At 37.7% G+C, this 26,855-nt stretch overlaps 1 protein-coding gene across 1 annotated transcript in view; it reads right to left on the reverse strand.

The window, feature by feature from the left end:
* ANO3 (anoctamin 3) overlaps positions 1-26,855 on the reverse strand; it is a 138,141-nt gene that overhangs the window by 35,274 nt on the left and 76,012 nt on the right. The window contains exons 7-14 of the mRNA XM_037403195.1: positions 23,277-23,321; positions 18,147-18,278; positions 16,765-16,871; positions 15,355-15,410; positions 12,855-12,976; positions 11,497-11,631; positions 5,666-5,762; positions 418-478 (exon numbers count right to left, since the gene is read on the reverse strand). Of these exons, the coding sequence (XP_037259092.1) occupies positions 418-478; positions 5,666-5,762; positions 11,497-11,631; positions 12,855-12,976; positions 15,355-15,410; positions 16,765-16,871; positions 18,147-18,278; positions 23,277-23,321 (755 nt within the window). The remainder of the gene's footprint in view (positions 1-417; positions 479-5,665; positions 5,763-11,496; positions 11,632-12,854; positions 12,977-15,354; positions 15,411-16,764; positions 16,872-18,146; positions 18,279-23,276; positions 23,322-26,855) is intronic.

The following is a 26,855-nucleotide window of genomic DNA, read 5'->3' on the forward strand; positions in this document are numbered from 1 at the left end:
ACTGTTGTAAGCACTTAACATCAAATCTTTCCTATACTTCCCTCTAATTAGCTCCCACAAAAACATTCTCATTTATTCTATAAGAATTCTCTACACGACATGATTTTTATATTGACTCCAGATCAGTAAGTTAACCTACATGTTTGCCTCTAAAAAGACTTCTGCCTGCCTGATATAAAATGCAGGCACATGATTCTGAGATGTTAAAGACAGCCATTACATTAATGATAAAAGGCATTATTTTCACCTACTACTAGCACAGAAAGTGAAGTTGATTTAAACCGAAAAAAAAGTTTGTGTGACAGAATCATAATCCTTCTTTTAAGTTTTATCAAGAGCTATCATCTCCCTTTACCCAGTAATCATATAAAATGGTCAGGTGAACTAAAATTACAAAACAAATAGAAATGTACTTACCCCAAATCGCCATGAAAATAGCAAAGAAAACAGTCCCTCCATTATCAAACAAATGTGTGACCTAAATAGAAAATAAATACATCAGGAACAAATAATTTCCACTTAATCTTTTGCCCCAAAGAATCCCAGAGAACATAACTGGTGGCAGAAACTAAAAGCTAAACATCTGAATAAGAAGTCCTACTTGCATGTTTCTTCTACCAAGGTTTGCCCCACTCTCTTTCAGTATAACTTGAACTCCAGTTTTCCAGCCCATCACCTCATGCACCTTCAGTCTATTTGTTTCACAGACACTAAGAGCTGCTCTGTCCATGCCCAAAAAAGCTAAAGATTCCTCCAGAATTCCTCTAATGTGCCAGGTCATATTCAACCCCAACATTTTCTATTTTAGGGTTTTTATAAGCTTAAAGAATGACTGTCTTTTCACTTTTCTTCCTCTGTATATTACTCAGGTAATGTCTCTTTTGATCCCATTTTCTTCTCTCAGGCCATCTGGCAATTTCTCTGCAGGTAAGAATGGTATATAATCCTTTTTATCTAGGCATCTCAGCTTCTCAAACTGTTGACATATTCTCCTTTTTAACAGGCTAGTGCCCCTACACTCCAACAAACATTAAATAAATTCTAAATACCTCCCCCTTCCCCAAAACATAACTCTAAATTGTGCACTTCATTTCTCCTCATGAATGCTTTCCCTTTTGTTGGATTTATCCCTTATCTTACTCTTATAAGATTTTTTTGGTCAGAACAGATGTTCTGTTCCAAAGTGCAAGGCTTACCCACAGAAAAAAGTAATAGTTTTTGCATGCCTATGGATCACTCTAAGCATCTAAGAGGGTGAATATCATGTCTCACTTATTATGAAAACATCACAAATTATACTAAAAAATCCCCAGATTTTTTAATATTCAAGCCATAATATCAAAGAGTATTTAGGAAGCTAAAATTAACATCAGTGCACTTTCAATAGATTTAAGATTGCCAATTTGCAGCAATATAATTTTTCCAGGGATAACTGGCCTATATTTCTTCTAATGAGAGGTAGTTGTTGCTGAGTGTTAGTAAGCAAAGCACAGGCTTCAAATTTCTATTTGGAAAAAAAAAAAAAAAAAAAGCACAAATCATTACAAAATAACGGAGCAAACCAAGTTATCGTCAACAGGCATATGTTAGGATTTGAAGTGAGCTGAAAAAGAAATGAAAAAATGCTGCAAGTGGCTCTGATATGTATCATCCTAAACCATCCAGAAAATTAATGGTTATATCCCACTCTTGAAAATAAGAAGAGCATGTCCTGAAATGGAATATTCTTGAAAATATTTTTTTTTCTTTCATCGGTGCTGAACCTGTTGCTGAATTAAGGACCAATTTTTAAGCTTTTATCGTGAAAAGAAACCTGTCCTTAAGCCAACGGAAGGGCACAGGTAACCAGGTTCAGTCTGTGATCTTTTCTTATGTCTCTTATGTCTTAACGCCCAAAGGTGCTGTGGCCAGCGGGACCATTGTTCTGTAGAGGAGCCTGCCTGCACGCTGGGGCTGACAGGTGCCTCGGGCAGGTTACCCAGCCTGCTCCCAGGAGAGCTGCCAGCTGCAAGAACTCATCCTAAGGACAGGTTTGGATTCTTCTAGAGAAGGCTGGCATCATTGCTTCTCTGCCTAACAAATAAAACTCAGGAAAGCAGAAAAAGCTAATGAAAACAGCATTGCTTGCCTCTATTTTATTTCTTATTGAGTAGAATTGTTATAATTTCGTGAGAAACCATTATGAACACGTATTTTATCCGTATGTCAGTTCTGTTTTTCTTTTTTTTAAGGTTACCAAATAGTCACTTCCCCATTTGGGACTGGTTATCAATAAATCCAGTATCTCCGCTGCATGAATCGTACAGTAAGAACAACTGTACATACAAATACGTCTTTTGCCTTGTTTTCCTTTTGCTTCCATATGGGAAAGCAGAAACATAACGGGTATGAGACTGAAAATGTGAGAGATGAATGAAAGCTGTACAATAAATCTGATGAACATTTTCAGTGTTGAATGTAGACCTGTGTGAGGATGTGATTTTGGATATTCTGCTCAGTAAAGAGGGCATCTTCCCAAGGGCATACAAAATGAACCAACCAACCAAAACTAACCCAGCAGAACTAAAGCTGCCAAAGGTAGAAGATACTTACCTGGCCCCCGATCTAGCACTGTCTTTATAAAAAGAGCTCGGGTGAAAGTCTTTCAGTACCAGAATTAAAATTTGACTGTCTTGAAGGCTAAATGTGTAGTCTAAGACTCCGTGTTGACCAGAGGCCTCTAAGCAGAATTGAAACATCGTAGTGCCTGGTGCTGGTCCGTCAGCTACCTGACTGATATTCTCATTGTCATAGGAGACTTCAGGCATTTTAAATCTGCCCTGAATCAACAACCTGCCCTCAGGCAGAGGGCACGGTGGGCTTGGCACAGGACCAGCCCCAAGAGCCCTACTGCCCCATCCGCATCACCCACGGATCACAAAGTCCACTGAATGTGGACAGGAATGACAGCTCAGGCATTTGGCAATTCAGGTTACAACTCGGCTGTTACCTGCCCTTCCTTTCAATTATAAACTTCATCTCAGTGTGGCATTTATAAATGGCAATGGATTAAAGAGGGAGGGGATGAAAGAAATGGGAGGTAACAAGGAAGAAAAAGGCGTCTTTTGTATTTTGTCTCCAGCTTTACAAAAAAGTTGGCAGGAAAAACTTTCGAAGTACGTGATTTTTCTGGCATTTGTTTGTTCTGTCTGAAGTGCTCCTCTTAGAGGAACCTTGTCAGATACTGAAGAAAGAAACCCTGACATCAGTTTTAATAACTTGAAATATGGGCACAAGGTCTTAGATAAATGAGGCAGGTCCCATAACATAAGCAGGTTTGGGGAGATAAACTTCACTTAAAGGAACTCACTTTTCCTCATTAACTCAGTGCTTACGTACTCATATACAATGAACGATTTGAATGAATAAGGATTAAACCACTTATTCCAGAATAAGGGTGCCAGTGCCCAGAAGGAATGAGGAATAGTCTCCCTGGCGTATCAGTTCTTCGCTTGTGTGGTTATGTTCCCACAACAGCAAAACCAGAGGGAAAGGCTGACAAGCTCCCTCTCAGGAACAAGAAAGCAAGCAGGAAATGCCATTTTCCCTTCCTGGAGAGCAGAGCCGATGCCTTCTTTTTAAATATGTTAGTTCCACTTACGTTACTAACAGCGCCTCAAAAGATACAAAGGAGCATTTGATTTGAAATCAGATTGTCATTTTCTAACATTTACAGACTGTTTTCATTCACTAATTTGGGTGCAAGCACGGTGGAAGTGCTGACACACGTTTGGGTATGTGATGCTCAACTCGTGCAGCACGGTGGCATCCAGCAGGACCACAACCCCTGCTGGAAACCGGGCACTTCCTAGGAGCAGGGTAACACACAGAGATGCAGTGAACTTTCCCTTAGAGACAACATGGTGAGTGAAGGCCCGTTACAGCTATAACCTCAGAATTATAAAAAGCCTCATTGAGCTTTTTTTTATTTTTTGCCTTTTTCTCTGCCATGCGAGTGGCCAGATGGTAATCCTATTCCTTCCCAAAGAGAAGCACCTCCCTCCCCCACTTGGAGGACATCCAAAACAGACAAATCCTGAAAAGAGACAATTTTGGGTTGTTTTCGGTGCTCTAACGTAAGATTGATTGGTTTTTCAGAAAAAAAGCACCGGCAGGAAAAGTTGGAAGCTTACAAGGATTTCCATAACATTTACAGGCATCAGGAAAGGGTGCCTGCGAAGATGGAATACAAGTGGTTACTGCTCGTTTTCCCTGGCTGTCATCTGGGTTTGCTTCAAGGAGAGCAGTTTGAAAGTACGTGGAGGTATGGTTGGCCTGGCACATTTTCTCTGCAGCAATGAATTCACAGTGTGACATTAAATGTAAGGTTTGCATGATTGAAACACAGGGTGTCAGTGTAAATGTAAATAAGACAAAAAAACTTGCTTCTTATTAACTGGGGATGTTAAAATAATGGGACTTAAAATTAAAGGGATGCCACAGTGCCAAATGTAATAATTTCCTGTTAAACTGCAGTGGGCTGCTTAAGAGGTACTTGTCATCTTCTAAAAAGAGGCATTTCTGGGATGGCTTGTATAGTTTGCATAATATTATTTCAATTAAGAAAGCTCTTATCACCAGTACACATCTTGAAAAAAAAAGAAATCAGTAAAAAAAGTTACAAAACAATCTCATGGAGCCATTTTCTGCCATAGAGTTATAGCAGTATTTAAAAATGAAAACCAGTTCTGCATTCAGTACAACATTATTAATGATATTTATTGCTGCATTTGTTGCAAAACAACTTTTTAGTTTTAAAATTTTGGCATTATAAAATTGAAAACTAAATTTGTAAAATCTAAATATACATTATTTTCACAAATGTCAAATGTTTTTAGAATTTTCCTTTACAGATAATTTGGAATGTAGAGTTTTACTCAACATTGGTCCTATCTGTATGCAATACCAAAATCTAACACAAAATTGATTTTCTCTTTCACATCGCTGCAGTGTGGTTGCAATGCCACGGCCCAGAGACAATCCCATTTTATAAATACAGGCTTCTGAGCTAGATTTATCTTATGGGTTAAAGAATGCCAAGAAAATGCCAAGGCTGCTTTTCCAGCATTATGAACATACCACACATCAAAACCTATTGCTCACTTGAAGAAACTGCATGTATACAGAGGTACTTGTGATTATTTAAGTTTGAAGGGTAACTTCTTGTAGCAAAATGTTTAGATGTGCAAGACCTTTGCATTAGTTTGACAGAGCAAAGCACATCACAGGCACATTGGACTACAAAATTTCTTTAGGAGGAGCAGAAATTCAGCTACAAAGTAAGCAAGGGAAACAGAGTGAGAAGTTAATTATACAGGAAAGTAGGAAAAACCTTCCCCAAAAAAGTTTTATTATTCAGGGGACTTGATAAATTGAAGAAAATAATAAGGATTTAGGAAGGTATTGCTCACGGAAAGTAAAACAAATTTTACAATAATCTCTGATCATTTCAGAGCATCCCATTAATTCTGATCATTTCAGAAACATGAATTGCAAAGGCTGAAAAAACCTCTGGAGAGAAAGAACGTGCTTTGCAGGAATCTTGGCTGAAACAAGAGCAGCCATTACACAATGAAAGTGGATCTTTAGACAAAAATTATCCTGGTAGCAGTAAGACAATAATTACCTTGGCATATATGCAGCTTTCATTAAGCTTTTGTAGCGTGCAGTTGCGTTCACACATAGGGCACATGATGGTTTCATTTGCCTCGCAGATCTCTTTGCTTTAGTACGAGAGAGGAAAATAAAGGTTATAAAAAGGCTTTTAGCATACTTAAGATTTTCTGAGGCCAGGCCGTTTGTGGTCTCTATTTGTTAACAGTATGCGTACACCACAAAACCGGCTCAATAAAATAAATTAAAAGTGACTGTTAGGTTTGAAAAGCTTCATCTCACATCAGTGACCTGAAAACCATGGATGCTAGAGCAGTATGCAGTATTTTTGGGCATCCTGCTGCACTTCTCACACTTGTGAATATCCCATTCTCTCCCAAATAGCACAAACAGAAGACCAAAACATTATTCACTGCCTTCAAACATATTTACTGCATATTTTTCTAAGCGACATAAAAGATACCAAACATTAAGATGATGGACATCACTGGTATAGCTACACTATTTCAATCAACTTATCCCAGTTTACATCAGCTGAAGGTCTGTTCCACAGGATGACGCTGAGATCAGTCAGTCACATGTAAAAAACCACTGACAAGGATTTCTGGCAGAAGTATTTCAAGCCTTTGCATTTTTATTTGCTACAGAAGAACTGATGTATAGGGCTAATAAAAAAACCAACAGCCACCAAACAACCCACTTTAATGTCCTATTTTGGGGGAAAATATCTTCAAGCTGCATTAAGGATCCTAAGGTTTAGGAAGATGAAGTCACTGTCTTCACTGGGACCATTCATATTCAAAATGTACTACATAATTATGTGTCTTGACAAAGGCAAAACAGAATTAACAGAAGTGCAAAAATTAATTTTAAGGCAAATTTTAACTGCAGTGAGTAAGCTTCCCAAAGAACCTCAGCAATCGCCTTTCCCTATCCTTTAGCAATGTTGATGTGCTTGAAATGATCCTATGACACACGAGGAAAGTAGCAGTATCAAACAAATGCCAGCAAATCCCCTCTAATTTGCTTTAAGAAACATTATGTTTTCACTCTCCTACTCATAAAAGCTGAATTTACAGTTCTAATACTGTACGGAAGTTTATGCTTATGTCCAAATGAGTGCACCTATTAAATCCTGTCTTTACATAACACTAAACAGAAATAAAAGATTCTGGTTGCCCAGATGCTGCTTTTGTAGTCTTCGGTCATACTTCACATAGCATCACAGAATCACTAATTCACTGAAACCCTACAACACAAGGTGGTCCTGACAAAGAAATTCTCCTAAGTAACCCTTAAGCCAGAATGAGCACAGCAGTCATATCAGAGTTGCAGAGTAACAGACATCTTAGTGTGTCATATCAGAGAATTTTCTTGCTTGCATTTTCAAAGTGATTAAGCACAAAAACAGTATTTCAACAGTATGTTATAATGGTTTGCCAATAATAAAAAATGTTGTCAAATATAAGGCCAAATTGTAATGTACTTTGAATTTAAATTCCAACATTATAAATGTTAGATTTTCTGTATTATATACCTTGAGTTAAAATCTTGGTTTGTTTTTAATAACAAGAAATTTTACAAAATCACACTGACAGTGATAGGTCACAAGCTTTAGCACTACACCGCAAAGGCAGTAACATCTGTAACACAAGTGTTTGTGACAGGTGCTATGTTAACTGTTACTGCAACTCAAATCTGCAGTATAACAGAGCAAAATAAGCTTCTTTGTGCTGTCCTCACTGCTATATCTGAAATCTGCAATAAAAAAATAAAAATGCAAAGGCACCTCAAGCTATGCTGTGTTCATGCCTGCCCTTTCTGTTTGGCTGACAACAAATGGACAACTTGCAACGGTGATAAATAATGATATGTATAAACCCATCTAAACAGAATTCTTTTAAACCATCACATTTATTTTTATATAGATGTGTAATAGCTTGACATCTAACTTAACAATAAAGATAGGTAATAGATATGGCACATAATTTGTTGAAAGAACCCAAACAAAGAAACTGCTATAGGACTATTTAAGCCCTTCCATTTGACCACCACTCCACATCTCCCCCAGTTAAGCTCAAGGAGGGCAAATGGATCAAAATATAGTTAAAAGTATATGAAACAAGAAATACAAAATCAAGCTCTGCATTTTTGTTTCTGCATGTCTGAGCCCTATGAATATAATTCAATTGCTCTGGAAACTACTACGGAGGTTCTTCTATAGAGATTCTCTGGATTGTTCTCTTGGCTACATTCATCTCACAACCGAACCCTGCAACGAGTTGCAGACACTAATCTCAGTACCACCAGGGACCTTGGTGCTGGCTCCTGGCAGCCACACTATTACCCAACTTTATTCCAAACCCATACAATGAAAAGAACATCCTCCATTCCAATGTCCTTTCAGAGATACTGCCCATCTTACGCACTTGATTTGTGACAGGACAGAAAAATGCCCCAAATTGTGTAGAATGGAGAAACTTCTGTTTCTAAACATGGGACGTCCATGCATATTTGCTTATAATAGTGTCTAGTGCCTGATACCACAGTGTATATGCAGGTCCTCCCATCTTATTTCACCTTCCTCCTCCCTACACACTTGAATCATCAAATGATTCAATCTTGACCTGAAAGTTTATTGTTTCCCTAAAAATGTAACTGAGGAAACAAGAGAGACACAGCGTGAGGGCAAAAGGCAGCACGAGAGGGGCACTCGCCCTGGGAAAGGAGGAAGGGTATCACCAAAAGGGAGCACGTATGCACCGATATGCACCACTTCCAACTTGCCCGTGGCAGCCACAGATGAATGACACACAGGTTCTGCCCTTCACCTTTGCCAGGCTGAGATGGGGTCCTGCCACAGGCCGATATATATATTTATAAAATATCATTAATATGTATAGAAAAAGAGCCACCTGGTATCATGACAGAACCCAAGCTCAGAGCAGAGAGAGGCACTCATACAAGTCATAAGACAAATCAGTTCTTAGGTGTGTATAACCCTCGCATTGCTGTACAAAACCTGTGGCTGGCATCGCAAGCAGTGTTTGGTTCTACGGCAATGCACGCTTGTGTAGTTGCTCATTCCTTCTGTGCTGAAACTGCTGGACCTCAGTGGAAAAACAAAAGGATGGGTTTGTGCCTGCAGCCACACGAGGGGGAATCATGGCAGCTCCCCGCACCCGAGTGGTGGAGGGACATCACTGAGGAAAGCATGCTTCTGCAAAATTGATTTCATCAGTCGCTAAGTTCAAATTTTGTGGTACACAAGACAGATGAAAAATAGGGAGGTTTTTGACAGAATTTATCACCCTGTAAATCAATACTTCCTAACATCCACTCCTTCCTAGCAACAAGTGTTAATAGGATAAAACCTGTTTCACACGAAACAGTGTTACACTGAATAATACTGAATGTGGGGCAATGGGGCAGTTACGACACTGCCATAATGTCCTGACACTAGGTTTAGATTCCTAATTGCCACTGGGTTTTCTGTCCCTAGATTTTGCCAGAATAACTTACCCAACCTTTCCTTCCAGAGGGCTGCTGAACACTGCATTTGCACACTGCAGTAGTAGCAGTGCTCAAAAGACAATGATGGATTATAAAACTGTTATAGATGTTTATCTAGCAGTTTTCTTCAAATGACTGCAGAAACACTAGATAGATAATTTCACAGTCCCAGAATGTGTCAAGAATAAGGTTTAGGTTGTGCAGCCTGTCTGCCTGCTAATGGACGAGTCCTGCCTGCTTGAGGTAGGAGGTTTCTGTCTAACTCTCACTAACCCGTCTAGGCTAGGCAAGCAGATATGGCAAGGAGCAGCATCTGTTATCACCGGCTTTTAGAATGGCCTCAGTACACAAGGTGATACAGAAAACATCTACATAGATTTTATCAGGCCAGTCACAATCAGCTGGAGTGAGTTAAGCTCTGTTCTGGAATCCATGTCTCACAGCAGATCTTACTGATCTGGTGACAGCATGCAGGGATGTGACAGTGCCCTGTCACGACTCTGCAGGGGGCCTGCACAGATTCACGCCTTCCGCCCAGAACGAACAGATCCAGGTTACAGGTGTGGGGCTGCCACAGAGCACACAGCTAGGGCATTAACCCGCCCTCTGCCAGTATTGGGAAATGAACCCTGGCTAACGTTAGCTATGCTAAACAGGTAAACACTCCCCTCCCTGCGCAGGCATAGGAGGTATACGGTAGATCACCTAACTTTCAGGCTCTTGCTCTGTGTAACACAGCGTGATACCGAGGCACCTCAGGATGGGACCCAACACAAGCAGCCTCCTCGGGGAGCAAAATAAGATCTCTGTGTTCTGTCTGCAGCTACTCAGCAGCCGCCAAGGGGAAAAACTTGGCGAATGAAAACACAAAAGCTAGCCCACCTCTGCGCTCCTGCAATTTACACCCTGCAACCTTCAGCAAGCAATAAAACTGCGTCTGTCAGTCAAAAAAGCTGAGCAGGAACCTTATCTCCAAGTCTTCTTGGGAGAAGTGTATGACACCTATACAAACATGTAACAGCTTACAGTTTGAAAAAAAAAAATCTTAGAAGTTCTGTTCTTTCTTTTGGGCAGTCTCAATGCCAAATCTTTCTCTACTACGGCAATGCCTAAAATATTACACTGTAAGCTGATAATGGTAGATTACAGCCCTTTGTTCCCCTTTTGTTGAAACCGTGCCATTGTACACATGAAGAATACAAGATTTCCAGTTCAACAGTCCTAGTCCTGAGCTTTAAGAACAGGCTGATCCTCTACTTTACATCCATCGCATTTTAAAAACCTTTATCATGCGAAACAACCCTTTTACATAGAACTATACCTTAAAGGTAGCATAGTTTCCTGGCTGATACATTTATTGCATTTAATTGCATTTAACGCAGTTTGAAGCTGTAAAGCCTCTCAGGAGTTTGCTGTAGGAAAGCAAGCCTAAAACCACCTCACTTACAGCACTGCAGAACTCAACAACTCACTGTGAAACAGGAGACTGAAAAAGTTCCATAGAGAAAATGTAAATAGCCCTGCTCAAAGCCCAGGAAACACTTCCTAGGAAATCTGACTCCAAGCACACTTACAGCCTAAGCACCCAAACTGCTTGGAGGAACAGTTGCAATTGCAAGTGCACCGATGCTGTTGTGTCTGATGACATCTAATGGAAAACTTTGTAGTAAGGGTGCCTCCTCTGAAACTGTTCCTAAAAACACAGGCAGTACTTAACTTGAGCACCCTCATCACGATTTCTAATTTGACATAAACCCCTCTCCAGCAAAATCACAACAGTGAGAAACCTGAAAACTAAGTTCATGTCATGTGGTTTTAATCTCCCCCAAGCTGGGTCTCCTGTCTGCAGTTTACACTGACGTAGTTAAGAATTTTCTTAGACAAAAAGTTTGCCACAATTAAAAGTGAGAAACAAACAAAGGCATAGGCGAAAATAAGTTGAAGTTTGGCAACTGTACTACACTGTGGAAGTTATAGGCAAGATGAAGGTAAAGAGGGAGTATGACTGACTGTTTTTTCACCCGTTAGCCTTGACTGGAATGACAACCATCGCAGTACCCATGGCATCAGAATCAGTACTTGCTGTTTTTCCTTACAGAAAGAATGGGAATCACCACAGCCGCTGTGACGGCTGTGAGTGGTACGCATCTAGCTTGATGCAAAGGAGATATACAAAGCAGATACACTTGACTGAAGAACCCAGTGTTTTATTTGGTTATTTTTACATGATTACCCTATCAGGAAAGCATTTGTAAGTATAATAATGATCTCAGTTGTACCAGACTTTTCTTAATTTTCAACAAGCTATTAAGTTTTTAAATGGGATTTTACCTTACTTGGCTGGAATCCATCGTAAATAATCCATAAAGGAAAACAAAGAGTCCAACCAGGGCAGCAGGAATAAGCATTCCAGTATACCACCCCAACCAGGCAAAATATAGTCCAATTTTTTCACCAAAATATCGCCTGTGTGAAAAGGAAACATATGTTTTTTAAAGTTAAAACTTACGATGACCTCTATCCATTTTCACAGTAGAATAATTCTCTTGAGGAACTACCATTACAAGTTTATACTAAAATTATCATTGGTTTATCAAAATGTTTTATTTCAGGCTAGTATAACATTTTAGTGGCACTAACTGCAGACTTACCAGAATGTATATTTCATACGGATATAACTGAAGTGTTCTGTAATTTTCATGTCCTTGTAATGACTAAGTAGATGTACTAGTTTCAACTTGATTAAATGTAGGATGTTTTATTTGTACACACAGATAATATATATACACACACAGAAATTCAGGGAAGGGATAAAGTAAGTTGGGATGACGTAAAGTATTTCTTTATAAAATGCATTTATGATTGAAATATGTCATATAACATGATTCTCTATTATTAGAGAAAATAATGGACTGAAAACACAAGTTGAAAGTTGATCCCTGATTTTTCAAAATCTGTGTGTCTGTTGCCGGAAGAGATGAAGTAGCAGTGATCAGAAGGCCAGTCACAGACAATACTATTTGATTAGCACAGAATTGTCCCATGGCACATGCTCAGCTGCAGTCTTCAGTGAAATGGTACTGGGCACAATGTTTGGGTATGACTGTCAGATCAGGAATAAAAACTGACAGCAAGGAAAAATGAATGACTGGTATTCCATGTCAAAGACGAGGTAAGTATGAAACCCAAACATCGCAATTATTTAACTTCTATTACATATATTTCTCTACTTTACATTTGGTAATCTATGACATTAATTATAAAATATATGAGCTGAAGTTTATTTAAACCCATGCAGAAATGTAATAATTAGGTTACATTTTCCCTCCACTGGATCTGGTAACTCTGACTGTCCATGTGGGTAAGTCTTTGCTCTCCAAGGGGCTCTCATGAGGGGCAACCGTCTCTGATCAGCACATCACTTCATGGGTTTGTGTTTTAAGTTTCACACTGCAAATTGTTAAGCAGCTGGATCTATGTGCCTTTTATGCAGCCTCATTTAAAATTAATAGCCCTGCACAAAAGAGCACCCAAAAGGAGCAATTTAAAGAATTCCTAGCTTATATGATAATATCGATAGCTAAATTTTACAAGGAAGCATAAGGATGAGGAATTTAGCAGTATTGTTAATACACTGTTACCAGGTAATTCGTATCACAGAAACAAGCTACTCTTCAAAGTACTAATACCTGATTAAATCGAGAGGTTGGTATTTGTACCACATTCCCCACCGTGCCCAGCGCTCATATAAGAGGTGTCTGTGGTTCTGAGCTCCGTGTGTTTTGATGGGATGTCTGCTTTTGTGGCTTCCCTGAGAAATGCAAAGACATTAAAATATACTATTAGGCACTATGGAAAAGACACATTTCCTAGGTATTTTTTTACAATGTTAAAAGAAGAAATTTCTATATTTAATAAATAGGTCTCATTATGGACATGTCTAGGCCATGTCATCTGGAGGCTTCATGCAGGCTTGGCAGAAGAGACAGGGCTACATATGCTTCTGAAATGGACATTTTCTCTAAAGAATTAAATGACAGAACCACATCGGTACAAGACTACACAGAGATAATCAACTCTTTATATGGTTTCGAGTATTTCCACTTCACTAATATGCTTATTTTTATGTTTCCATGTATTTCAGTTTTTAAAAATTTTTTTAGATGTTTGTGTTATCTGGTTTTCTCTCCCATAAAATTTCAGAAATTTCTGGTAGGTCAGCTTGGTTCTCCTCTCCCAGACATTTTCTATGGCTTTATTTAACTCCTGTTCACAAGTATAGAAAACCAGTCTTTCTGTGATATGTGTTTTCAGAGATGAGGGAAACAGCAGAACTGACGTTCGTTTCAAACCTACACAGGATGCTCAGAGGATTAAAAGCAAAACACAGAGCCAGGCTGAGCCAAGAGGAGTCCTTCCAGGCATGCCTGACATTTACAGACTGCCTGGCAGCCTGAAAGAATAGGCTTATGCTCACCAGTCGAAACGTAACGCACAGATTCATTAGAACCATCCTAATCAGAATCTCTTGTATTTGTAATTTTACTCCAATTCTGAAGTAGGACAACTCCTTCAGTTGAACCTTTTTTTTCCCCAAAACCCCACCACCACTCAGTCACGTTAAAGAAAATCTTTCGTCAAATAACTGCAAGTGAGGCAAATGATTTCCTGGGAAGAGCACAGAGCTTCCCAGAGCAGTACTTCAGAGTTAGGAATCAGACAGCTTCTCGACCCTGGTAGATCCAAGTAGTTTAACCATTTAGATTTTCATCATTTATTTGAAATCTTGAGCATTCCCTGCAACTCAAAGAAGACTATCTAATCATAGCAAAGAGTCCAATTCTACTTATTGACACCAAAGAAGAAGTAAAAAAAAAAAAATGCCAACACAGAGTGTGACCTTTGGAATAGCTAGGAACACCTAGGAATAGGATGTCAACTTACTCTCACAGTCACCTGGATGAATGACTGCAATGCATAAAGCATTACCCAGTATTGCATATTTTTAAATCTCCTCCTCGCCACCACCCCCTGCACCTTTCTGCACTGTTTATCCATGAGTTCAAGTCTCAGCATTCCCACTGGGACTGAATTTTCATTCTCACTTGCTCATGTGAAAAAGAAAAAATTGGGGGGGGGGGGGGGGGGGGGGGGGGCGGAAATAGGAAAGAAAAATGGAGTGTTCAACCAGTAGGCCTTAGCACCAGTCAAGCAGCAATTAAGGTTAGAGCAGCTTAAAAATATGACTTCATTAACCTTACATGAAACTTTGAAACAATAGCTTATGCCATAATAAAGGAACATATACATTAAATGGATATGGCAGCATGGTTTTGACAGCCAGAGAAAGCTTCACAGGTTTTCCCTGAAGTCAGTAACGCACAGCTGAAGCGTTAACAATGACGTTGAATTATTTATCAAAAAGACTCCTTTTCTGTATTCCCCGTATTTAATTATTAATACCATATTCAAAAATTACTCTCAGCAATTTGTAAAGCACGGGTCAGTCCTTTGAAACGCAACATGAAGTCACCATATTCAGCCCCAGCAACCACAGAGTTCACAGCTGCAATTGCTGTGCTGCTGCTGGGCTTTCAAACGGCTGACGGTGCGTGGCGTGCTTCTTTCTGTTCAGTATACAGAGACGGAAAACTTTCTGATGTCAAACACAAATTGTTCATTTACTTCATGGGTTCACAGCTTTCAGTAGACTTTAACCTGCTGAAGAAGATACCGTCAAGCAGAAGCTATCCAGAACTATTCAGAGAAGACTAAATGGGAAATGATTAACCAGTCTCCCTATGATGAAGTCCACAAGCTATTAGAAAACCAGAACATTTTGTAGGTGGCAGGCAAAAATAATTTAATACCACTAATTGGAACAATCTGGAAAAAGTGATATTCTCCTTAAGACCTCTACAGACAATGTCCAGATCACAAAAATAAATAAAGAATAATAATATTCTAGTTCAGTGACAAAATGCTCCAGGAAGTTATTATAATATATTATATATAAAAAAAATTTAAAAGCCAATATTAAAATAAGAGCTATAAATAATAAAAGCCTCAAAAAATTACAGGGTGAAATTAAAAGTTTGCAGGACAAAATTACCAATGAATTAGGATCTCAAAACATTAATGCAAGTTTTAATTTGAATATAAAGAGAAACACAAAATTAAAAAGATTACCTCATGTGGTGGAAATGCTGCTTCATATGTTCCATTATTTAATAATCTATTAATACCTAAAAAGAAAAAAAAATATTAGCTTTGATATATTTTTTTAAAATTATTATTATGCATTTCATTTCAGGCAGTGTGAATTTTCAAGTTACACAATGAGAACGTAACAGTATTAGCTGCTCAGGATGCTGCTAAACATGATGGTAAACCATAATCCCACCAACTGTTCGTGCAGGTCTTGCTGATGCCCTGAGATTTCTAGCTCTGACAAACTCCAGCAGATTCCTGAGGGGCAGCGTCTGCGACTTGTCTCTCGGGGTCGGGTCCTCGTGCCAGATCAAGTGTAATACATTCCTGTTGTATTCATCAGAGCGTATGATACAGATTTTATACGTGACCAGGTGATCTGACATACACGGAGAGTGGCATGGACAGACAATCCTTGAGGCAGCAAAGCCCTTGCATGGTTAAAAGCTAACCTGTTTTTATTTTCACATATAAGCCAGCTGTAGGAGTTGGTATCAGAGCAGTGCTCTGCATCATACCGGTTACAGCATTTTGGATCAGTTCCTAGAGGCTTCCTAAAAACAGATTTCCTGTACTATCAAAGCACATTATAAAAAATAAATAATTATAATAAAAAGATTCAGTAGCCTGTATGAGCACACCCATAGCCAACAGATTCCCCCAGAAACGTGTACTTATGAGAGGTTTCAGATTTGTCCAAATATACAAATTATGCTAAACTAATCTCATAATGGAAGTTACCATCGTCAACTTGAAGGGCATTGGGTTGGAACCCTTGTTTTCTGTTTTTCTTACTACTGCTTTTCTTCTGAAACTCAAACATCAACTTTCTGTAATTTCTACCATCTCATTTCATTTTTAATTTAATTCCTGCCAAGAAAACAGGAAATCATACACATCTCCTGTTAATTGCAAATCAATTTGAATAGTTAGACCTTCTAAAAAATAAAACTGTCATAAGGGAGTTGATATAAACTGAATTTAGTCTCAGGTCAACTGTCTCTGAGCTTCATGGAGACCTCAAATACGTTTAACTGTCGTTCACATTGATTCTGTTGGACTGCAACTGCTGGGTAGTAGCAGAACTACCAGGACCACTCAACAGTTTTCTGAGGTATGTGTTATCTTTACGTGGGTCTGCATCACATAAAGTTAAAAAACCCTGAGAAATTATGAAAAAGAAAAATTAGGTGAAATATATTGCTAATTTTCACTAAGTTATTTAAGAGAATAATTGATGTAACATTCCTTCAACTCTGTGACTGAGCGAATAAAAGATTTCAAGGAATGGCAAAATTTATTGAGTTTACTCAAATGATACGTTTTCAGGCAAGTAAAGATATGAAGTTTTTATAGCTTCAGGTTAGAAAAAAAATACAGTGCTCTCACCCATTTTGGACTTCCCATCTTCGTACTTTGTTCTCTGTAGCATGTGATGCACAATTCTACTTCTTGTGGAATTGCTGAAGAAGCTGTCTTTGTTGTTTATCGTAAAACTATTAAAATAATGATTGTCTTTTAATATTCAAAACAATGCACAGGTGTTCAAACATAGCTGCTCAAGTGTTTTCTTCTTACAGTGATTTACCCTCCTTGGTTACTGCACAAGACATAAGATTTTACATCCCTAGAGCACCTTCTCGGATCCAATAAATTTATCATCATCACCACAGATTATTGTTCTCAAATACAAGTTATGACTTGGCAGATGTCTGTGTCATGGAATCACCAGAATTGCTATTTAGAAAAAAAAAAAGAATTATCTCCATGCACTGGACAATTAAGTAGCAGCTCCACAACCACTTTCTCTTAAAGAATCCTAGGATGGAGCCAAAAAAAGCATCCTTTCCCAGATGGCTCTGGACTCCGGACGCCAGAAATCTGACATTCAGGAGCTTTTGCCTACTCAGCTGTGCCAAAAGTGACACTATTACAGTTGATAACGTCAGCTGAGCTGGTTGAGAAATAACACCAAAACCAGGTGATTGATCCAATGCAATATAGTTAATTACTGAGAAAAAATTGAGATTATAATGCAATTACTCTGTCTTTCCAGGGTAAAGTCAGTCCACTAGCACATGACTTCTTTACTGAGAAGATAAAAATCCTATTTAGCCTAATTTACACTTCTATTTTAAATGAACATTTATCTCCAGAAAGTATTATCACAAAATACTTTCAAAATGAAGAAACAGCCAGAATTTTAAAACCTACTTTTTGGGTCCTGAAAAAAATTCATAGCAGTGTTTAACTATATCACCATCAACATGCTGATTTGAACACATACATGTTTTATTTGGTGTACGTATATATTTATACTTTCAGAGACAAAAGCATCCTTAAAATGCAGATCTGATAAGAAAGGAATAAAATCTTCACTGGTTTTAGCTTGCCTTCAGAAGCTCCCGTTTCCAACAGCTGTCACAGGTTTTGCCTAAGTAAAATATGGAATTAAGCAAAGCAAACTTGAGCAAGTATTTGCATTTTGTAATATAATGGAAAGAAAAATTTCCAAACCAAAAAGGCAGCATTCATTTTTCAGTCAAATTTCTGCCTATATATACTACTGCATGACTGTGAAATAGCAAGTAACAGAGAGCAGATGTTGTCTTTAAGGGAAAAACCACAGAAAATATCAAATATGATACTGGGTATTTGCCAGTGGCCATCTGTTAACTGCTGCCTCTATGGTACTTGCTTAGAAGAAGTGAGAAAATAAAAAAAAAAATACTTGGGGTCTCCGGCACTGGCTTTCCAGTTCCAGCACTTACTGGTGTATGCGTGCACGGCTAAAGGGTGCTGTGTAGCAATCTGTTTCCTCCAGATCAGGTAGGGCCTCCTTATCAAGCTTCATTGGATTTCTGGGCAACCAGCTTTTCAGCTCTCTCATATTCCTTTGCAAACTGAGACAAGAAGAAATCACATTTACACAGTCTCACCTGCTTGCTGTTTCTATCTCCAACAATGTATATGTTGTGACATCATACTAGAAATGAAATGAAAGCAGGGCATTTCCACATTAAGCAACTAAAAATAAGAGTTACAGAGCAAAACTAGCACTATTTATTTGTGATCTATCTTGCACACTTTACTCAAGACCAACGCATCCAAAAATCAGTAGGATTATGGTTTGAGATGAGACTGCATCTTGAGTCCGGGGAAAATAATTTTCCAGGGTAGTTCATCTGGCAGAACTGTGGATGCTTATGCTTTACTCAAGAACACACTTAATTACCTTCTCACTTAATTAACCCACTGGACAAGGCAAGTGTAACTCCTCCTCCCTCCCTTGCCTGGCAAGTCAGGCATTAATATTCACAAAATTGGAAAGTAAATGTGAGATTGCTCAGGATCCATTTTTTATGCTGTTCTGATTTCAGTAAAGCCTTCCACTGCAAAATTTTCCTCAAAATCCAAGAGCTGAGATTGCCTCACGCAACAGTATACCTAAACATCAAATGAAGTAAAACACACCTTATACAGATATGGTAATATGGTATTTAAAAAACCCGAGGTGTGGCTTCCTGCAGTTTCCTAAAAATTGACATTACAAAACATAAACAGAACATAATTTTTGTAACCCCAATTAGATTACATATCGGTAACTTAAAGGGCTTTCTCCTACTGGCAACTTGCCTAAAGAGTGTCTCAGGACATAGTTTATACAGGGATAAAGCTTTAGGGTTTTTATTATTTAGGTAATAAGCATTCAGGTTTCAAATGCTAGAAGTTACCTCCTTAGCACTTGAATTCTGCACCCCTTGCAGATTTATATTTTTTTCATATTCAACTGCAGTAAAGTATAAGTATTTAAGGAGCCAGTCTATATATTAAACAAGTGCTATATTATGACAGTGTAAGCATGTCAGGGATCCAGAAGTCGTCCAGATTTTACAAAAAAACCATTCCCCAATGTTTTTTTAACTGGGATTTGGGCCTTATTCAATGAAAATGTATGCATGATACACAAAACACATATACATCATCAGATTTTTTTTATCTGAGGTGAATTTTTGCCTCTGAGGTGAACTTAATTGATTGTGCTAAGCAGATGCACAGCTACCCATTCCATAATTAAGAGCAGTAAGTGATGACATGGTAAGTTGCTCTCAGGCAGCAAAGTGACCTTTGTGAAAATATACCTCTAATTATCAACAGCAGCCAAACAAGTTCTACCCCTATATGGCAGCGTGAGACAGAAACCGAAGCCAAATGTGGAATGAGAATTTTACATTTAGATTTAAAATTCTCAGTATTTTTTTCTCGCTATATGTTGCCAAAGTATTGGTGAACACTTTGTATGTAACCGATACTGTGCCTGAGGGACACCACTGTATTTGATGCTAAGAATTATGAGACAAAGAACGTAAATATGTTTGTAAAGATGAAGCACAGAATACAGTTCCCAGGCAGGTGCACCTCTTAAGTGTCTCCTTTGCTCAAATAACACCTTAATGTGGAAGTTGATTATCTTTATTGCTTCCAGTGGAAGTTCTCTCGGTACAAAGTTATATACAGTGTATGTAAGTACAGTTTTCATTTTATTTTCTTCTTCTTTTTTTCTGTTTTACACATGTGAATTGTTTAAGAGTCAAAGCTCAGGCTTTTCTTTAATGAGGAAAAAAAGCAGATGCATCAGGAAGAAGAAAGGAAAGACAGTGCATCTGATTTCAGATGTTTTATTATGTAATTCTTTTAAAATTGGTTACATTAGAAGTCTTGATCATCTTCCTCCTCCAAAAAGCTAAAAAACTAGCAGATAATTATTAAAGAAATTACCTCCTGTTTAAAATTCATGCCTGCTCTTTTCAACATGCAAAGTAATGAAGAACACCATTGGAGTAAATTAAAAATAATGTCCACATCACATTTGCAACTTCTTTTCTGAGGTAAAATGGCTTTTTATCCAAGTTGTGATTGCTTTTTCATTACATCATATATGGTTAATAATTCCAAAACTTAGTGCCTTCAGATAGCATATAATATTTCAACTGAAAAGTATATCCCCCCACCATGTACAAAAATAATTCAGCTAGAGAGCTACAAAATCTAATATTTTAGGAAGATGCCTGCAATTCAGCTTTGCCCAACTGTATTTTTTTTGCAATTCAGCTTTGCCCAACTTCGCTTTTATTTGGTTAGTTGTTCTTTTTTGCAGAACTAGTTAGCCCAAAACTCTTTGCAGATTACATTTATTCGACAGACTGCAATGCAAAGAAACACAGTATAGGTGAGTTGGGAGTTATCTGACCAGACTCGTGGGATGAGATAGCAGAATTAAGCAGCTGCCACTGGTCACATAATGTATTTTTGACAGCAATCACCAGTTGGTAGTTTGCTCGGTGTTTGCAGCTTTCAGGACTGGCCAGAATTGTCAACCATATGCCACCGAACTCCATGGGTGTAGAATGCTTCCATGTTTTGTAATGGGAAACACGTTATGGTTGACAGATTCAACACATGGACACAATCATCAAAAAATAAATAATAAAGAAAAAGATACTATATTTGTTTAATGGAATGATACTAAAAAATTCACTTCAGCGTGCAGAATGAAATCCAAAAGGTTCTAAAAGTCCTTTTGCAAAGCAAACTGAGCACCTCAGTTGCTAAACAAAGTCATTTTTGTTTCTCTGTCCTTAGAAGTAGTAATTAATATCTCAGTGGGCAGAGTGAAGTTGCATACTAAGGCAACTAACTTTTAATTTTCTTTTCCTCAATGTCATTCTCAACCAGCATGAAATTGGTGTGTCTGGTAAGGCAGATACAAAAATGATTCATTAGATTATTCAGCCTTAAATCTGAAGAGTTCAGACAATTCGTGATGCCTAATTTACTTATGCATCCCACTTTAGCAGATTCCTTTCCTTTGAAAACACTTATTCAAGCTTTTCCAAATACTGCTTTTAAGGAGTATGATAAAGTTATTTCTATTGTGTGCTCCTACAAATAGAATTCAAGGTTCATGGGACTGAATGCAATGTTAAGGGTGGGTTGTTTTTTTTTTTTTAAGGTTCATAAATAAATAGAGAGAGATACCACATAGATGCCACATATAAGACAGACAGTATACTAGTAAGCATTAAAAATTTATCTTCTGTCCTTTCATTCCTGCTCCTAATAAAGCTTATGCAGAGTTTTTAAAGGACATTTACAGGTATATACATCTACCATATAACCATGTCAATAAATTCATCAGTGACATATCACAGTAGGGTCCAATATACTAGCCTTACCTCATATTCTTAAATTATAAAAACGCCATAGCTTTAAAATTTTACCTTTGATATACAAGGATTGTAATATAGTTCTTTATCATAGCTATTGTAAACTCTGCTTAAAAACTTGGAAACATTAATGAGAGCTTTGGTAAATTACAGAGAAGCAGTTAAGTTTGAAAAGTGAGATGCAAAGGAACAGTGACAGTAGTAGAAGTTGGAATAATGAAATGTGCATGTCAGCAATTTTAGAGCTAGCTTTCATTTTTAGATGAAGCTTCCTTTTTTCTTTTTTTTCCCCACTATTCCTTTGCACACGGTATTATATAAAGTGCCAGAAAACATATTCAGAAAAATATTAATCCCAAATTCTCACAAAGTAAATCACATGTAAAAGCATTTGTCTCAAATGAAAAATCTATCTGGCACAAAAAGTGTTTATTACTTGGTTCACAGGTACTGTGCAACTGCAGTTGCACATTTCAGACATCCTTTTAAATAAGGAAAATAAATGTATTTAATACCCAAGACTCACCAGATGGATTACAGATGAAATGAAAGAATTTTGCAGTAAAGCTGGTTGATTTTGCCTTTGCATTACAAAACACAACACTTACATTTTTCAAAATGCACACTAAAATGGAGCAAGCATGTGAATGACTGAGAAGAGGAAAAAACGCAGTTGTAAATTTATGTAATGGATTGTTTTATTTCAATAATTTATCTGCCTATGTGTGTAAAGTTTTCTCACTTTACCATTCAACGGTGCTTTGTCTATTTTTGTGAGCGGATCACCTGGCAAACTGATATCATGAGACTACTTAAATTGTTCCTGGGAAATAATGAGAGTTTTTCATCATCTAAAGTAACAACAGGAGAAGCTAAATCAAATGTAATCTCATCTCAAGATCCAACTTGAGAAAACTCGTGACAGACAACTCTTTTAGGAGATTTCCCTCATGTAAAAATTTTCCTCTTTTCCTGAGGTAATTAGGATTTACAGACATTATGTCTGAGTAGAGTGATGGAGAATGACTACAGCTCACAGCATCCCCATCCTCACTCCCCAGCTCCTTTCGCCTGCTGCTGTGGCCTCGTGTACCCTTCTGGCTGACAGAAGCAGCAACAGCAGCAGCAGCCGCAGGTGAGGTTTGCATGTCTGCCTCCCAGAGACTTCAACAGCTTTCACTGCAGCGCACAAGTTATTCTGACAGCTACCGACTAAATATTCAAACCAGCTTGTGGTGTGCGGCATCGATTTAGACCTGATCACCAGGACGCACATGAGAGAAGTTATGTTTGCGTGTCTAAGGAAATAGCTGACTACCAAAATCTGAGATACACGTTCAAAAGTATCCTTTCTGCTCCAGAAATATGCCTTACTAATGGCAGACGTAACTGTAGAGATAGCATTAGTATTAAATCTTTGTTGCCAAGACCAGGCCATTTATTGTTTTTTCCTGGCATAAATGTTTTTGCATTTCTAAAATGAGAACTAGTAAAGCTTTTAAGTACTGCATCTTGTTACAGATGAATATTTTAACACTTTGAGTTAACATGTTTTGAGTCTTCAGGAAAATAGTCTAATTTTCCAAGTCTCCTGGATAGATTTACAACTGCGAATGGATTTTCTTTGCAGGGCGACTATCTGACAAAATTAGAAGCTACACATCACCCACCGACCTGCCCATGGTTTTGCTCCTCCAGTCAGTGTAATAACATTTTTTCCTGAAAGAACAGCAAAAATCAGCTGAGAATAAACAAATAGCATACAGTTGAAAAGGACATATACATTATAAAAGAACACTGGACATTTTAAAACATGTATTTTCACAGGCAGAAAGGAGAAAAACACTTTAAAAAGGCAACTGAAATAGAATAAGTCATTAAGATGCTCTAATTTCATATATTTTCCAGTTTGAAATGTGTTCCTGAGACAAAATGAAATTTTAGATTTGGAGCTAATTATAATAGTAACAGCTAATCAATAATTCATTCATCATACACTCAACTGACAGTGTTCAATAGTATCATGCTCATAGTCATTTCATGCGATCCTTCTCAGCTTTTATTTCATAAAACTCCTTTTAGAAGAATCACCAGGACTCCCATGCTGTAAACTGAAGACCAATAGACGGCCCTAACAATCTCAGAGTACCACCTGCAACAAATAGAGTCTATGTCAACAGGTCTTTTCTCTCCACCCCTCACTGCTCACGGACACTTAGAGAAACAAGGGCAGACATTCCCAATGATGTCAGAGAACAGTTATTTTGAAAGCACAGAGGGATATATTTGCTGCAATGGAGCGTTTTGCACATCTAGTTTCAGGTTTTCAGTTTTTTCTGGCCTCCTCCTGTCATTTCACATCACATTTCAAGCACACAAAGGGCTGGATCTTGGAGATTCCTCGAGGTATCCATACCTTTACCGTGGTGCTCAGCTGGGGCCAGGGAAGCTCAGCACCAGGGACTTTGCTCCTCACTTAATTCATCTTCTGGTTAAAATTTGCCTAAATCCTTTCTACTTCTGCTAAGTTTATTTTTTAGGAGGAACTAAACCAAGTTATTTGGATAGATTATTATAGAGGTTTAACAATATTTTTCAGTTGATATTCTATCCCTCCCTCCCCCCATTCTAAAACACACAAAAATGGTACTTTCACTCTAGATATTTCACCATCACTTAGCTTAGAACCATACCTAGTTAACTACTGCCCATCTGGGCAGTATTTGACATTCATTTAAGCACATTACTTACATTAAAGTTAAAATGAAATGAATACATTAAAAAGAGTGAGAAGGAAATTTTGGCTGGAAAACATGTGGCCCTTGGAAAACTATTTATCTAACACTTGGTATTACTCAGCAGAATTACAAATAAAGCAAAGAAGAATTGTCAGTCATAATATTTTTTAACAAAACCCTTCCTTCATTCCCTGTAATTGTCATTTGCTGTTCTGCACAGCTGGAGTCCAGCTAAGCTACAGATACGACGAGATACTTGTAGACACAGATAAAATTAAACTTTTGTCTGAATTGCAGGAATATATTTTATATATATATATAATATATATAATATATACATGGTCTATCAGTAGATTATATATATACATAATCTACTGATAGACCATGTACTTAACAAAAATATCTATAAATTGTTAAAAAAGGTGTAATTCAGTCATGATCTAATCTTGATGCTAAAATAAATCATCATATACAAAATGATTACCACAGACTGGTCTTTTGAAATGTTAGAAAAATTTCCTTTTGCAATTTAAAACCTGATATATTATAATATATATAATATATTACATATGTGCCATATACTATATATCTGCCAACATATTTAGGTATAATGGTATGCTAAACCAGTTCTGGGATGATGGGTGGTCCCTTGGGTCAGAAAAAAGATTTTTTACTTTTCATTAACAAAGAGAGACAGTTCTTAACCTGTGAAATAATTCTATTTGTTTTGTTTAGATTCCCGGTTTGAGTAAAATGAACCTAAAAAGTTTAATTCTTCATGTATTATTCATACATGATATTGACATATAGTATCTTTTAGCAAGCATAATCAAAAGCCAATTTTGCAACACCACGCAGGAGACAGCAGCTGTACCGCATTAAAGTTCTGCAGGGAAGGTTAGCTCTCTTCTTCAATGATGTTTTAAAAATGACAGTCAGAAACCCCTGATAAATCAGATAAAGGCTAAGAGAAATAATCTGTCCTTAGCATCATAGAATATCTCAAGCTGGAATGGACCCATAAGGGTCAAGTTCAACTCCCTGCTCCTTACTGGGCTACCCAAAACTACCTAAGGACCACCTAAAACTTCTCGGGAGGGAACTACTACAGTTTGTTGCCATTGTGGGAGAGTTGTAGGACTTAAGCTTCCTCTGCCCGCTGAACGGAGAAAATAGTTACCTCAGTAAAACAATATATGCCATCCAGTTAAGAAAGGGTTGATTTAAAAAGCAAGTTCAAGACTTAAAACAAACGGAAGTGCTTTTGACAGAAGATGTAATTAAATAATAAAATGTCTGGTCACAGGATGCTGTGATGGAAGTGTAGATGGCTATTTTTGTATCCATGAAAAGCCATCAGGGGCTAATATAAACAAAGATGAAGACATAAACCCTGTCTCAGAAGGTCTATAAACCACAGCCTTCTGGAAAGAGAGAAGGCATTGTAAAACACTGCACAAGCCTTCCTTGGCTTCTGTATTTGACACTTTAGACAGGCTGCTGGCAGAGCAAGACAGACCTTCTATTTTGCTACATCCACTTTGTGTTTACAGTCAAACTGTGTTCACATATTTTTTTTTTTTTTTAATGTATGGGAATTAAAGAAATAGCCTGTTTGAAATATTCACACACATTTTAGATTGCATTTTCATTTAAATTCTTTTGAAAATCTTCTTAAAAAGAAAAGAAATATTGATGAATTTACTCTTTCTCACTGTCCTATTATGGAGGTAGAGGCAGCGAGTGGGCTTTTTTCTTATCAAATAAACCTGTTTCCTTCTACAGCAATACTGTCTGTAAGGTGAAGCAGCAAAATTTAGCATTTTATCTACTTTTCATGTACTGAAGTGAGTGGGATAAAAGGAAGTGAAAGCAACAGCTCAGAAACAAGGAAACATGGATCAGATACCTTGCAGGGGGTAGCGGAGAAGAGAATATTTTCGCATGTCAGTGAATAATATAATAAACAAACATGACTTTGAATGCCTTCTAAATAAATAACATTGTAGAAGTCAGCCCATTTGTTTTCTGAAAAGCACCACTGATCTGTGAAGTTACTAAAATGATGAAAAATTTAAACTACTGCTAAATCCTACCTTAATTTTGTGACTGCATTATCAAACCCAAGAAAGATCTATTTTTGACCTGGAATTTGGTTGTCTATATGCATGGACACACTCCCATATTTAAAATGTTGACGAGTATTATTCAAACTAAAGAAGCTCAAATGGCAGTATAATAATACACTCAAACATACGGAAGATGACTGTTACAGAAAACATTTTTCATGGAAAGGACTTTGAAGGCTTAATGGGATGATGTGGAAACTCAGTATAGAACTGGGTATTTAAAGCAAGTTTTGAGCAAAAGATCCTTCACGATGACTGTTTCTGGCTTAGGACCAATGCAAGAGAGCCACATTGCAATAGCTGAAATCATCAGGGAGGTGAAAGAGAGAGCATTTGGCAATTCAAGTGAGAAAGGACTGCTGTAAGGGTATTTTCCTTGAGTCACA

This window comes from Falco rusticolus, chromosome 10 (genome assembly GCF_015220075.1).
Source record: "Falco rusticolus isolate bFalRus1 chromosome 10, bFalRus1.pri, whole genome shotgun sequence".
Taxonomy (NCBI): Eukaryota; Metazoa; Chordata; class Aves; order Falconiformes; family Falconidae; genus Falco; species Falco rusticolus.